General features: G+C 34.1%; 1 protein-coding gene across 1 annotated transcript in view; it reads right to left on the reverse strand.

Annotated features, from left to right (window-relative positions):
- The window catches only part of GLRB (glycine receptor beta), a 100895-nt gene that overhangs the window by 47195 nt on the left and 37608 nt on the right, over nt 1-16092 (reverse strand). Inside the window, exons 2-3 of the mRNA XM_028104391.2 lie at nt 11314-11420; nt 9544-9611 (exon numbers count right to left, since the gene is read on the reverse strand). Of these exons, the coding sequence (XP_027960192.1) occupies nt 9544-9611; nt 11314-11420 (175 nt within the window). The remainder of the gene's footprint in view (nt 1-9543; nt 9612-11313; nt 11421-16092) is intronic.

The raw sequence follows: 16092 nt of genomic DNA on the forward strand, positions 1-16092 counted from the left end.
TATACAGGCTTTGCTGTACCATCGACAGAGCACAGGCAGAATAGATTTAGCGTAATTCTTAAGGGCCGGGGGTTTTCAGAATGGTAAAGGAACACTGCCTTCGATTTAAAGTTGTCAGCTGCACTGGCACCCAACAAGAGAGTTCGCCTGTCTTTTGAAGCTTTGAAGCCAGGCACTGGCTTCTTTCTGGTATGAAAGTCCTAGATGGCATCTTCTTCCAAAAGAAGACTATGTCGTGTACATTGAAAATCTGTTGTTCAGTGTAGCCACCTTCATGAACTGTCTTAGCTGGATCTTCTAGAGAACTTGCTTCAGCTTCTCCATCAGCACTTGGCTGCTTCACCTTACACATTGATGTTATGGAGATGGCTTCTTTCCTTAAACCTCATGAACCAACCTTTGTTAGCTTTAAACTTTTCTTCTGCTGCTTCCTCACCCCTCTCAGTCTTCATAGAACTGAAGAGAGTTAGAGCCTTGCTCTGGATTAGGCTCTGGTTTAAGGGAACGTTGTGGCTGTTTTGACCATCGATCCAGACCACCCAAACCTTCTTCATACCAGCAATAAGGCTGCTTTACTTTCTTATCATTCATGTGTTCATTGGAGTAGCATTTTTAATTTTCTTCCAGAACTTTTCCTTTGCATCCACAACGTGGCTAAGCCTTTGGTGCAAAAGACCTAGCCTTTGGCCTATCTTGGCTTTTCACATGCCTTCCTCACAAAGCTTAATCATTTCTACCTTCGATTTAAAGTGAGAGGTATGTGCTTCTTCCTTTCACTTGAACACTTAGAGGCCACTGTATGGTTATTAATTGGCCTAATTTCAGTATTGTCTATCTCAGGGAAGGGAGGCCCAAGGACAGGGAAAGAGACAGAAAATGGCTGGTTGGTAGAATAGTCAGAACACATACAACATTTATCAATTAAATTTGACATCTTATATGAGCTTGGTTCCTGATGCCCTAAAACAATCATAAGACTAACATCAAAGATCACAGATCACAAATCATCATAACAAATATTAATAATAGAGTTTGAAATAGTGTGTGAATTACCAAATGTGACAAGGAGACAGCAAGTAAGCAAATGCTGTTGGAAAAATGGTACCAAAAGACGCTCATTTCAGGATGCCACAAATTTTCAATTTGTGAAAAACACAGTATCTACAAAGCACGATAAAACAAGGTATGCCTGTACACACATACACACTAAGGAATATTATTTGGCCATAAACAGGAATGAAATTCTGATACATGTTATGACATAAATGAATCTTGAAAACATAACCAAAAAAAAAAAAAAGAAGAAGAAGAAGAAGAAGACTAATGAAGAGTCTGTCCAAAAGTATTAATTAGAGTAGGAATGCAAGGCAAAAAAATAACCCTGGGAAGGGCGGGCATGCAAAGGGCAGGCTAGAAGACTGAGGAAAAAAGAAAACCCTGAAAATGTGATTTCACCAAACCAAATAGGCCAAAGTTCTGAGAAGGTCAGCAGTAGCGGGTGTCATACAGGGTCAAGTATAGTCACACTGAATACTGTCAGCAAATGAGGAAGTCACTGAAAATTTTAGCAGAAACATTTTTGGTAGAGTGGCATATTAAAAGCAAGATTATGGAGGATTAAGAAGTAAACAGAGGACAAAATTCCCTATCTATAATATGGGGATAATAATAACTTACCCACAAAGATAGGGTTTTATAAAGATTAAATGAGGTAGTATGTAAAGTATATGAACTGCAACTGGCCAAACAAGTACACTGCCTTATTAGGATATATCCTTTATGCTGCTGTTATCCTTTTATAATGTTGGTAACACAGATTAGTAAGATTTTTTTTTTTGCCTCAAAAAAAATTCTGCATGTAGTGTAACTCATTCACTGTTCTGTACTATGTTGATCAACCAACAATTATTTTTGTTTGTTTGTGTATCTTAAAGATTTTATTATTTATTTGAGAGAGAGAGAGAGAAAGCATGAGTGGGGGGATAGAGGGAAAGATAAAAGCAGACCCCCCACTGAGCAGGGAGCCTGATGCGGACTCGGTCCCAGGACCCCAAGATCATGACCTGAGCTGAAGGTAGATGCTTAACTGACTGAGGCGCCCAGGTGCCCCCAACCAACAATTATTCTTAACAATCATCTACTTCAAGTCACAGATCTTGACATGGTGCTAAAATCTGCTTCTGAGCACCTCCTGAATTATTCTTCTTGCTTTCAAGTGCTCCATTGTAAGCTTAATGCACCACATAAGCTTCAAGCCTCTACAGTAATCCTTTTCTTAATTTTTTAGTAGAACTCCAGAGCTGTATTATAATGAGCATCACTGAAAACCTGGAAATTGCTTATTTCATTGTATCAGTCTTGGTCATTACATCTTATTATTTCATTATAAAAGTACTTGAAAGATGCTTTTCTATTAGCTGTGTAGCCACATATTACTATGATTCAATTCAAGTTGTATCAGGTTTATATATCTTTTAAGAATGTTTTAAAATTTTACAGTTTAAATTAATAGTTTGAGTTTAACATTCATAAAAAGATAAAAGCTCATTAGTTGCTTTGTTTAATGTTTTATGAGCATCTCTAAATAATTGCTAGCTATTGGCATTTCAAATGTTCTATATTAAGATAACTATCTTTGAAACCTATTTATTTTCAATTATCCAATCACAATAATTATAGCTTTATCATTTATTTTGCAATGAACAAATTCCCATCAAACAGACTTCTTTCATCAGTGGGAAATTACTTGTTTTTTAAAGAACTTGGTGACAAATACTACCCATTGTTCATTCCAAAGAGCACACTATTAGTCATTATCTGGAAAATGGATGTTCTCCAAAATTTTCACTCCCAATTAACACCCAAATTCAACTATTTCTTCAAGGCAATAAAACATTTCACAACAAGACATTAAAACTGGTTAAGCTGCATTATTGATATTTTAATATTTAAAAAATGTTTATACTTAGAGTTGTTGTCAGGATAGCTATTCTGGTTAGTTACAATTTTTACCTGGCTCTCACACAGGCCATCTTTAACTCATCTGTACTCTTTACATTATAATAAAAATATTAGCATTGACAAGGAAATAAAGGAGATCATCTCTCATAGCATGGGTAGCATTATAATTAAAGTTCTGTCAACAGAGCTGTTATAAGACTAGTTTGAAAAGGATTCAAATTTAGTCATTAGTGAGGTTAGATATTTCATGTAAGAATTACGAGTTAACAATACACCACTAAATTTTTTGGGGTTGTATTTTAGCAATTTTTCCCAATATGTCATTTTGTAAAAAAAAAAAAAAGTTAAATATTATTTAATAACACCTTATGAATATTTAAAATTTTCTAGACCTATTCCAATATTCCATGTATATTAGGAGGGCCTGCTAGGCGGTGCAGTGGTGCCTCACTAAACTATAAACTCCATCAGAGTAGCAGTCTGTTGGGCTAAATAGAAAGTATCCAACATACTTCTGTTTAATACATATTACTGTCACATTTTGACAGGTTAGGATATTTGTCTAGTATTATTAATACCATTAATTTAATTTCTCCTATATCAATTGATAACAATGACAAATTATTGGAAGAAGAAAATAAAACTTGAGCATTTCTCATCCTTCCTTATTGCCTAATATGATGTTTAGTCACCAATACTTCTAAATAATACAGCTAGGAGAAAAAAGGGAAGAGGAAAGTATCCATGACAAATCATATTATTCTTCATTTTAAGGCAGACACTAAAAAAGTAACTTTGACAAAAAAAGAGAATGAAATACATTTTTAACACCTAAAATATATATTCTCTTTCAAATTACGTCCTTATTAACAAGTGAGAGCTTTTAATAATCACTGAATTCAAAACCATTGATTGTTTTGCCATTTCCATATATGGAAAAGGTTATATACATAATCAGATAATTCTCCAGTAGCATTTGGGATGAAGTTATATGTAATCAGATAATAGTGCAACAGAATTTGGGAGGAAAAAAAAATACATTAACAAAGTGTTCATCAGCATGTGTATGAGTTTCCCATTGCTGCTGTAACAAAATTACCAAAAATTTAGTGATTTAAAATACCATAAATTATCATCTTATATTTCTGGAGCATCAAAATTAGTTTCATTGGACTAAAGTCATGGTATCTGCAGGACTGACTCCTTCTGGAGGATCTGAGGAGAGACTCCATTTCCTTGCTTTTTCAGCTTCTACGGGCTGCCTACATTCCTTGATTGATACATCACATGCTTGCATAACTCCATGTTCATACTGTCTTGATCACATCTACCACTACTGACTCTGATCCTCCTGCCTCCTGCTTATAAGGATATTTGTGATTATAGTGGACCCCCTTGGGTAACCAGAATAATCTCCCCAACTCAAGATCCTTACTTTAATCACAGACACACAGTCTCTTTTATTGTGTAAAATAGCTTATCCACAGGTTCTGAGATTAGGACATGGACAGTTTGGGGGAACATTATTTAGCCTACCACAGGGTACAAACCTGAAGATAGGTCATATGAGAAAAAATAAATATAAAAACCTTTAGAAGGTTTGTGTATCTAAGACATAAAATAGAAAAAAAATGGGGACAAACATGTCTAATATTATTCTACAATGAATAATGCTGGAAAGTTAATAATAAAAGCAACAAGAAAAAAAGAAGAGTAAACTAAGACAAGTTTTAAGGAAAGAAATGTAAGTCTATATAAAGGGAAATACATGAAATTGCTTTTAAAACAACAAAGATAAATAATTGCCAAGAACTAGAATTCAGCTCTTTTAGCAGATCCTGAATGTGACTTTTTTTTTCCTGATAGGCACACTGGGTTGCTCAAAAAGAATTGAAGTCTATTAAGACAAATAATAAGTCATGCAGCAGAAAGGCATAGAAAGTCTGATGGGATCATGAATTGCAGTATAATAATAATTCAATATAATTATGAAGCATGCCTAAACCAAAGAAAGAATATGGATTATATAAACAGGCTCCCATTTCCATTAAATAGCTCTTACGTATTTCTGATGAGATGAAGTTTCTGTGTACAGATTATTATAATAAACCATACTACCCAATTTTTTCCCCAAGTGCAATAGTTCACATTTTCAATTATGAAAATCCCAGTGATTTAAGCCAAAGGTAAGAACTGAATGGAAAAATCAACAAATATTATAAACATAACCACAGAGCAGATGCCACCTGGCCTCTAAAAAACCATTCTTTTCACTGTTCTGAATACTCCTGTTTCAGTTGCCACAGGCAGTAACATATAAGCTGATAAAACTAGAACTTCAAATTAGGATGATTACATTTATTTGAGAATTTTGGTGATGTTACTATTAATGTCAGTAAATACCACGTATAGTATTTATAATGATACCTTACAAAAATATAAGGTAGTGGAATACAAATAAACACACAGATATGAGAAAAAGGAATTATAAAGTTATAAAATGAGATCATAAAACAAGCTGAAGGGGCATATAACCATGGAAGTGTGGAAGATTTTAAGGAATATTAATATGGCTATAATTTTTCCTTCACTACACAATTATGGCTTCTGAATAAATGTGAGATTACTTTTAATTTAGTCACCAATAGTTAGCATCTGAATTAAAAAACAAATAAGCATGAAGCAATGGTTCCCCAATGGAATTGGCTCAAATTTCCTAACAACAATGTGAATGCCTATAACCTTGATTGCTTCTTTGATAATCAACATTATCTGTTGGAAAAAAGGAATGGGAGCCCTCCCCTTTCAGAAGCTGCCCTACATCTGTCCACCCCCTGACTAGCAGCTACTGAAGTTACAGTCACCCCTCCAAGCTCTGCATCCTGCATTATGCCTTCTGGAATAAGCAACTGCTAGTTGAAGTAGAAAGGTCTGAATGGGAGAGAAAAGTTTGGGGTAATACTAAAGCTTCCCAGACTTTACAACTTCCTTTATTTCAGCAGATCTTTGTAGGGGAAATTTCTAGGGGGCTATTAATAAACAAAACCACAACTGTACAATGGTGCTACTAACAAACTTATAAATGGTTCATTTTCTTTGGGATGAGATTCTATTGTGAAATACTAAATGAATTTGAAAATGCTTAACAACCCAAGAATCACCATCACTGAGAGCTACTATGCCAGGCAAAATATTGTTGCTTTATTTTTGTAATTTATTCACTCTTTGTCAGGGTATAGCACATGAGGTACACAACAGATTCAAGCACAAGCCGGTCTAACATTGCAACTTACACACTGGCCACCATATTGTTTCCCTGAACATATATCCTGTACTTAGACAAATCTAATACTCTCTGTTTTCCCAACCTCTTGTTTCCAGGGACTTTTTTGTTTTCTTTGTTTTTAAGAAATATGCTCTTGGGCTATTAGCAGAATAAATAAATGAATGAATCAATGAATCAATGAGAGAGATAACAAATACCAACAAGGATGTGGAGTAAAGGGAACCATTGTACACTGCCGATGGGAAAACAAACTGGGATAGCCACTGTGGAAAACAGTATGGAGGTTCCTCAAGAAATTAAAAATAGAAAAACCATATGATTCAGTAATCGCACTTCTGGGTATATATATTCAACAGAAACAAAACTACAATCTTGCAGGGATATCTGCATTCCCATATTCACTGCAACATTATTCCAATAGCTAAAGTACAGAAATAACCTAAGTGTCCATCAGTGAATGAATGGATCAAGAAAATGTGGTGTGTGTATGTGTGTGTGTGTGTGTGTGTGTGTGTGTGTGTGTGTGTAATGGATATATTATATATATATATAATGGAATATTACTCACTTAAAAAAAGGAAATTCTGTCATTTACAACAGCATGGATGAGCCTGGAGAGCATAGAAACAGTAGAAAACTGGTGGTCAGAGGCTTGGGGGTGTGGGAAATAGGGAGAGTTTGGTAGAAAAATACAAACTTTCAGTTATAAGATGAATAAGGTGAATAAGTTCTGAATAAAGTCGGGATCTAATGTATAACATGGTGACTATAGCTGATAACACTGTTGGTATAACTGAAATTTGCTAAGAGAGTAGAACTTAAATGTTCTCACCAAAATTTTTTTAAATAAGATTAATATGTGAGGTGATGGATGTGTTCATTAACTTGACGAGGGGACTCCTTTCACAATGTAGACATGTATCAAATCATCATGTACATTTTAAATTTCTTATAATTTTGTCAATTATACCTCAATAAAGCTAAAAAATAATAATAATAAAGGAAGCCCACCCTGGGTGATTGGAAGAAAAAAAGAAATATCCTCTCATCTTCTCCATACATGTATACCCTTGAAGTTACTCTACTGAGTCCATCACCAGTATTCCTGACCAGTGTTTATATTAGGTAATAAATAACAAATGGAAAATGAAGAAGTGGGATACATTATTCCTGATTTTAAAATGTTTCCACTCCATTAGAGAATAAGAGAAAAACACACAAAAAATAGTTTAATTACAGTAAAGAAGCTATCAGATTTAAGTAACAAGTGATAGAGATGAAAGACCTGGATTGAAAAGAAGGCACAAAGTGAGTCAGAGCAGCCAGAAAAGGCTCTGATTAGAAGATAAGAAATGAAAATCAGGGATAAATAGCAGGGACAAAGACTACCTGATGAGAATCGGTTGAATCTGGTCCCAGCAATAAGTAGTCTGGGCTAGCTACTATGATGAATCCCTGAAGGAGGACAATATGAGAATATGTTATAAATATGCAATATTTTATTATAACCCCCAAATAATCTGTAAGAAAATTCCTCTCCCTTTTCTAGCATACCTTTCCCCCAGGTGTTTTCAACCCAATATCATCAAGTAACTACTGATAGGGCCTGCAGAAGTTTAAGTGTCTGACATTTGGAAGGCATTCAATAAATGATTACTAAAGAACAGATATATTAATGATACCTACTGAGCTGGACACATGTGTAGTCTTTATGCAAATGAGAAAAAATATCCTTGCATTAGGTGTCCCAAAATGCAAGATAGAATAGGAATGTTTCCAACAGGCCAGAACATATTTCAGGGATGATTTAGGATTAGGGTAATGATGCCATGAAAGACAAAAGAGGGCACAGAGAATAGTGTAGAGACAAAATGGATTCCCTTAAAGTTTCACCTTGAGAAAAGGACATCTCTTATTCTTACAAAGTGAATGCTTAGCTAGACTAACCACGTTTTCTGTTAACTGATGCTACACTTGTCTCCTAAGTGCTATACGGTAGTCTGTATCTTACTCTGTAGCTGTCTTCTGGTGATCCGTACTCTGTTTCTATCACTTAGGTGAACTAAAAAGTCACTGGAAATAAATGAATTTGATTCCAAAATCTTCTTTTGAACAATTCTCTAAAAATATTTACACACTAAGAAAACAATCAGTTATTCATGGGGCTAAATATATGCTTCTACAAAAAATAAATAACATTCTCATTGCAATTAGATACAAAAATGGGTGTCACAAATTAAACGCAATATATAGTTGCTTTTATAACACATTATGCTGCTATGAGGAATAAAGGAATAAATATTTTAAATCATTCTTTCTCTAGCCTGAGATAGTCCCTGAAAAACTATACTGTGTTCTATCCATTCCTGGGATTTCAATCTAAAATGTGTATTATTAATAAAATATAAGTATCTCAAAAAAAAACAGAAAAAACTTGGGCCTTCTTTCTCCCACTTGAAGTATCATTTCAGCATGTGGTTTTTCAAAACGGGCACAAAATCTAATATTCTAAAACATCAAACAGCAGGTGGACTTTATTGAATGCCTTTTAAGAAGCGGAGGGGTAATTACATCACACATCATTCAGAAAATCTGCTCATGTAATCTACTAATTAGTAACCTACTAACACAACTACTACCTTATAGAAGCCTTTGTCCCTGCAGTCCAACTCATCATGGGTGGCAGCCACTCCTTCAAACCCTTCTTTTCTGTTCAAGACAGGAGCCTGCCGGTCATCTCTTTCTCGCTCTTCTTTTGCCCTTCCTTGACCTTTCCTCTTGTTACATAATTTTTTCAGGGACCTCTGTTGCCTTATCTTATAAAAATTAATTTTCCTCTTTGCTTTTTACAATTCTCTGATCCAAACATCACAATATTAGCACAACAGAGGAAACAAAGATTCTCCTCAGGAAACTAGAAGAAAAATAAACTGTGAACACTTAAATATTTTTTAATGTTCATACATATAAGCATACTAGGAAATAAATGTTGCTCCAGAATATTCATTGCATAAATGCTTTTCCCAGGTGGTATCCAATTAGATGTTCAGAGTGAGTATATTAATTCTTCCAAGTCTGTAAGTTTTAATTAGCATTAAGGCTACATTTGAATTGCAAAATTATATAAGCACTGAAATCACTGATGTAACACACCTTGGAATTTGGATATTTCATACTAGAAGAAAGCAAGCATTTTTCCTTAGAGTTACTCCTTATTTTTCAGTTTTACTATTACTTTCACTATCCTCTAGTTAAAATTTTGATAATTAAAAATATTAAACTGCCTGTAATCTTACCATTGTTGTCTCTTGAATGGATCCAAAACTGTTGATAAAAATGTTGACTACTACATCAACAGGAATTCCTACAAATAAAAGTTAAGAATATATTTAGTAGCTGTAAAAAACTTGGTCAGAATTTTCATATTTCTATGGTTTATGCACTTGATTTTATATTTTTTCCAATCCACATGGGATGTAAAACTTTAAAACTATGGTCTCAGTATTCCATGTTCACAATCGCTATTGACTTATTTTTCTAAGCAAGGGATCATAATAAAAATAAAAAATGAGTTAAGTTGTATTAACTCATGTTATTTATTCAGAAATATTTATTTCTTAAATTGTTAAGACTGAGTAAATATGTCTATCTTTAAAGAAATTTTAAATTGAGCTAATGCATTTACCTTAAGAAAACATGAAATATTCTTTAAAAAAACACCATTTTTAAATGTTTTAATTTTTTGCATTTTTATAATCATTTCAAATCTTACTTTCATTAGTAAAGCTGTATTCAATACATCTTATGATGACTATATTTTGATTTTTAATTCATGAATATGCGAAGTTAATCAGACATATAACAGAATCATTATAAAGATTTTTGCCTGACCTGTTGGAAAATAATTTGAAAGTTCATGGAGTGAGAATTAAGGTATAATGTTGCAAATTTCTTGCTTGCTTGCTTTTTTTTTTTTTTTTTTCTTTTTTCTTTTTATTCGTTGTGGGCTGCTGGTTGGGCTAACAAAGGGAAAATGTGAATTTAGCCTTTTAGCCACAGAACCACTGACTGATGAAAAACAGGTGGTGAATCAATATATGGTAGACATGTGACAACCCAGACCATGGCTGTTGTTGAAAGTAACTGAATAGGTTCTGGTAATGAACAAAAACCCTGTTTTTACAACATAGTTGTATAACTTCAGTTGACTAGAAACAGCTGCAGACATTTTTTTTTTTCTGTAAAGGAAGAAGAAAAAAATATCAAGCCTTATAATGTTAATCTGATCTACATTAATACCTGTCCTTAGCCAGCAATAAGGATTACAGTTTTCCAGAGAAGACTTTTTTCAGATAGCTTTTCCTAACTCATCAAGAGGACAAAAAAAGAAAATAAGAAAAGAAAGAAAGTTTACACAACTATATAATCTTCTCGTGACTTTTATTGCAAGTATGGTTTTGGTTCTTGAAAGGTGTGATAAATAGTAATATTCTGTTGGAGTAGAAACGATCTATGCTGTAGAAAACACAGTTGCTTTTATTCACAAAGTTAACATGTTTTTAAAAACTATATGGCCATCTTTCTTCAGCAAAAGAGTAGAGGGAAATTTTTATCAATGTGAAATGCTAGCAAAAATTTTAAAAGAATCTAAATACATATCAGAACTATTGTCTATCCCTAACGAGTATAGGCTAGTCTACAAATTATAACTTCGGCATCTGTGAATGAAAGCCAGATTCGTGTCCAGAGCTTGAAATTTAAATCACTAAGGTTAGGAATACTAAGTACTTAGCAAACCCATGACAGAGGTTAGTCTAATCCACAATATACTTATTTTTGTTCTTCTTTTAAGTGGGAACTGTATAAAACTACCAGAACTAATATTCTGCTTGTCTTTGAGTATCTTTGTCACTAAATTGCTCTAAGTCTAAGCAACATCACAGGACAGTAGCAAGCCAATTTGAAACCTTATTGTTTTGAATATCACAACTGAATGATTAGACAAAAAAAATTAACTTTTAAACTGCAAAGATTGAAGATTTTGGAGGGGTGGGTAAGAAACAAACCTTTAAAATTTGGTCTTATCCTGGGATCATAACTGACCAATAGTCTATTCAAGATATTGCTCGTGGAGTTGGCAGGTACTCGGGCAAGGTCCTCTGCTGACTGCTGGCTATAAGAGAAGAAGAAAAAACAAAACTCTGGTAAGCATTTAGAAATAGCCAGCAATAGAAATGGGTAATTTTCCATGGAGAAAAGATGCTTTTTGAGACAAATTCACAACTACCACAAGGCTTTTCCAAATAGAAGTAAATAAAGATAGTAGGCATTGTCAGATGCCCAAAAGCTAGTTGTCATAAAAAAATAAAAAACAAAAGAAGTATTTTAGCACTTAATTTCCTAAATTCATGAAACACTGCCCTAAATACTCCCTGTTGCTTTCTTTTAAATTAAATTAAGCAAATATCTTACTTGTTCAGAAGTAATCTGCAATCAAAATCTAGAGAAGCACAAAGGGAGTGCAGACAATGAGATAAAAGGGAAATAAAACAGCAAAAAATAGTTTTTTAATAACGTATATTAACCTTCTGCCTAAGCAAAGGAGTATGTGAATGCTATAATTATGAGGATATGGCCAGAGAGATAGTCTAGCAATTCATAAAACTATCATGCTGACATTTATAAAACAGTATTGCCTAAGAAATAACCAATGAATGTCCTCACTGAGTTTAATATGTTGGGGAGGATGGTGGGGGGTGGGAGGTAGTGGTAAAAGAAGTTTCTCTATTACTAGATCAATTAAATAAGGAAAATACAGAGCTACAAGTTTCAGCTTTCTTTTCTACATGTTTGCTTGTCAACTATCAAAAAGAGAAAAAACTGCCACATTTTTCTATTTTTTAAATAACTTAGAACAATTAATTTTGACCAAATTGGTATCGTTTGAAAGCACTTAAAAACACAAACAAAAAATGCATTTCCTTGGAATCCAGTGAAAAATGCTTTGTTGTTTACTGTTTGTTTCAGTTTGTTTTACCACCCATAAAGTCTTAAATAATCATTGTCCCAGTTAAAAAAAAAAATCCATGACAATCACAAGGAAGTTTAAAATTATGCTTGGAGCATCTAGCCCTGTCTATTCTATTCTGTATTGATATGGTGAAAGTGTCAGTTTCAAAAATGATATTAATTTATATGAAGCAAACTTAGAAGTAAGGGGACTGGGGGGATGGGTTAGCCTGGTGACAGGTATTAAGGAGGGCTTGTATTGAATGGAGTACTGGGTGTTATACGCAAACATGAATCATGGAACACTACATTAAAAACTAATGATGTAATGTATGGTGATTAACAAAATAAAATAAAATTAAAAAAATAAAGTGTTAAGCAGACTTAGGATAAACTAAAGTTTTTACAGGCAAAAAAAAAAAAAGTAAGGCTCATGGCTTTGTTTTGAAATCCAAGCTCTTACCTATCAGGCAATTCTGTTCTGAGTTAATTATCATACAATCTGCTGATGAGATATAACCCCTAGAGGTGGGGTGGGACTGATACTAAGAAGTTTATAAAAAATAAAAAAAACTACAAACTGATACAAACAATCTTTTCAAGTAGATATCAGAGTCCAAATATTAAAGAAAAACATGATAATCAGTTAGTTAAACCTCCTAAAGGTGCAGGAGATTATATATATATATTTTTTAAATTTCTTCTCATGGCCTTATCAGTGCCAATATCATAGCTGCAGGGACTTGGGGACTGATAATGAGATTTTCCATTTCACAGCAGGTGAAATTGTAACCTCTCTAAAGCCAATTGTCATCCCTTATCAAAAGACTGAAAACTCTAAAGAGAATGAGGGTATGTGGGAAAATTGGATATTAGGATGCAAATTAGTGTTCAAACCCATCCAAAAGCTTTCTCCTTCAAGGGAGGAAAATAGAATTGATTGATTACAAAATACACTTGTATTGGATCAATTAAGGACTGCATTATTGTGTCTCTTGATGTAAAATCCTTTACAAGTACATTCCTTCTAAGCAATAAAATGACCAGACAACATAAAAACAATTAACACTAATTTTAGTAGTAGGGAACTTTCCAGACTGACTTTTTTCTTCCAGCTGTGGAAGATGTCTTCGCATATGGATTATTTTGAGCTAAAGCCCTTGAAAAAGAGCAAATGCGGGGGAGGCTTTCTCTGAACTCCTATCTGCCTATAGACAGATTCTCCAAAAGGAATATACTGTCATAAATCCCCTACCTGGGAGTTTCATCAACTAAAGATTGACTCTTATCACAGGAGAGGGCACCCAGAAAACTTTGTCACAAACTATCATACCTCCCATCTAGTCTTCTAAAGTCCCATTCCTCTTTCCTAGAAATCCCATATTCTCCCTTAAGAGGCACACATCCTCCTCCCCTTTCTCTATGAAGACATAATATAAGCTCTCAAATCTCACTCTTCGGGTAGTCACTTTTTTTTTTTTTTTTTTTAGCTCTGATGCCCCATGAATGTGATATTAAAAATTAATAATTTGTATACCTTTTCTCTTGTTAATATGCCTGTTGTCATTTACCTCATAGACCTAGCTATTGAGGATAGAAGGGGAAAAAATCTTTCCTCCCCTACCGTTGTAAGTTGTGTCAATCAAACTCACTTTCTAGTCCTTGTAACTCACTACCAAATTTTGTCCTTCCTGCACTCACTGGTTCAGAATAAATCCCCCTTCCCGGAATACTGTAACTTCCACTTCTCATTGTACTAATCTAAACCCAGCCTGTCCTTTAAGATTGCCCTCCTAAAATCTTGCCTCAATCGTCCCATCTTACGCTAATGAACACAAACATAAATATACTGTTTGGCAATTATATTATAGCTTTTTTTTATATCTGTGTATATATTACCAACTAGACTGAATGCAGACAGTATGATTCTTGAGGGAATCGTGGCGTCTATATTTTTGCAATTCCCTATACTGCCTGATAGTATGAAATACACACTATCTCAAGCACTTTCCATCAGCCAGCTTTTTGGGTTTTTTTAAGATTTATTTATTTTAGAGAGAGAGAGCAGGGGTGGGGGGGTTGCAGAGGGAGAGGGAGAGAGCATCCCAAGCAGGCTCCACGCTTAGCACTGAGACCAACACAGGGCTCTGTCTCACCACGCTGAGATCGTGACCTGAGTCGAAATCAAGAGTCACAGGCTCAGCCGACTGAGCCACCCAGGCGCCCCCTATCGGCCAGCTCTTCTAAGTTGACTTCAGCCTCAGGATGGCTGTGTGCGCTAGAAGCAGTTCCACACATCACATCCAGGTGAAGAGCATTTCCTCCTGAGGTGTCTTCTTAGAATAAGGGTTATTTTTGTTCTTTTGTTTTCTTCAGAAGCTTCCCAGCATTGGCCACTCCTGAACCAATCACTGGCAAGGAGAACAAAATGATCATGATTGGCTCAGATCAATAGTCCAGAATGAAATAGATATTGAGAAATCAACTATCACGTCCATTACATTCTTTATTTGATAATCACAAACGCTCCCTTGATGAAACAGGAGAGATTATTAACCACCCAGAGAGCTGTTCTTCAGTGGAGAGAAAGAGAAAAATCCTGATTGGTGGAAGAGGGTCGCAGTAGGTGAGTTAATGGAGCTACTGAGGACACACCCACAGAAACTAAGACAGCAAGGCTAAGTAGCAGAGTTATGAAATCTGGTAATCCTGATTCCTAGTTATCATTTCACAATAAACTGCCATAACGGAAGTGAAACAGTACCTATCTTATCACCATCCATCCATATATTGCTTTAGGATATATATATTATATAAATGTGTGTGTACAGATGTATGTGTGTGTGTAATAGATATATTCTTAGTTTCTATTAGTCTTACTTATCATTGGTCCTGGAAAATCTGAGTCTGCTCTTTCTATAACTTATCAGAGTCACTCCTCCATCCAGACATCCCCAAATGTTTTTCTTTCTTTCCACAGCTAAAAAAATAAAAAAACAAAAAACAAAACAACAAAAATTCTTGTTTATTAACAACAATAAAAAAATCAGTGTTGGCTAACAAAAATCTCTTCAAATTAATAAAAAAGGAATATATCAAATACATTATGGCCCCTTTCTTTTATTCTTATTTGTATCAATGTCTGTTGTAGTTCACCCGATATGAATATTCAGTTAACAGTTCACCTTTCTTTATACTAGAAATTCAAAGATATTTTAAAATTTAAGTGAAATCCCATGTAGTTCATATTCACATGCATGAAATCAGTGGTTTTTCCTACCTGAAAACAATAAAAATCATTTAGCTCAGTCAATACTAAAATAATATTAAAGTCATCTCTACATGTTAGGATATAGTTTAAGAGTCTAGAAGCTACAGCACTTTCTGCCAAAGAGCTGAAATAATTTGCATTTTTTCCTCTGTCTGCCCTTTAAAATATAAACCTTATAATTTGGGAAAGTGATTAGTACTATTTACACAACACAAAAAGAAAAAGAAGAGTTAAATGTATTTAATTAGGTCACACACTACTATGTTGTATTGTTATTATCTTCTGCATCTCAGTCCAATATTTTATCCATTTGACTATGCCATTTTGTTTTATTTCAAGAAATCTATCAACAATTCTATTATGACAAAACAGGATTTATTCCATAGAAATATGATATTAATTTAAGAAAATAACTTACTTTCTCAGGCAAAGTGATCAAATGACTAGAGAAAATAATGTTTTATTTCAAATGCCTTTTTACAACCAGTCTTCTTTTGTTCACTCGCCTAAACTTGAACCGATGTCATTACTAATATGTGAAGTTATGCGAGGAATGTATCAGCCT

Source organism: Eumetopias jubatus, unplaced genomic scaffold, assembly GCF_037043125.1.
Source record: "Eumetopias jubatus isolate StellerSeaLion01/CBP00866 unplaced genomic scaffold, mEumJub1_p1.0 scaffold_2, whole genome shotgun sequence".
Classification (NCBI taxonomy): Eukaryota; Metazoa; Chordata; class Mammalia; order Carnivora; family Otariidae; genus Eumetopias; species Eumetopias jubatus.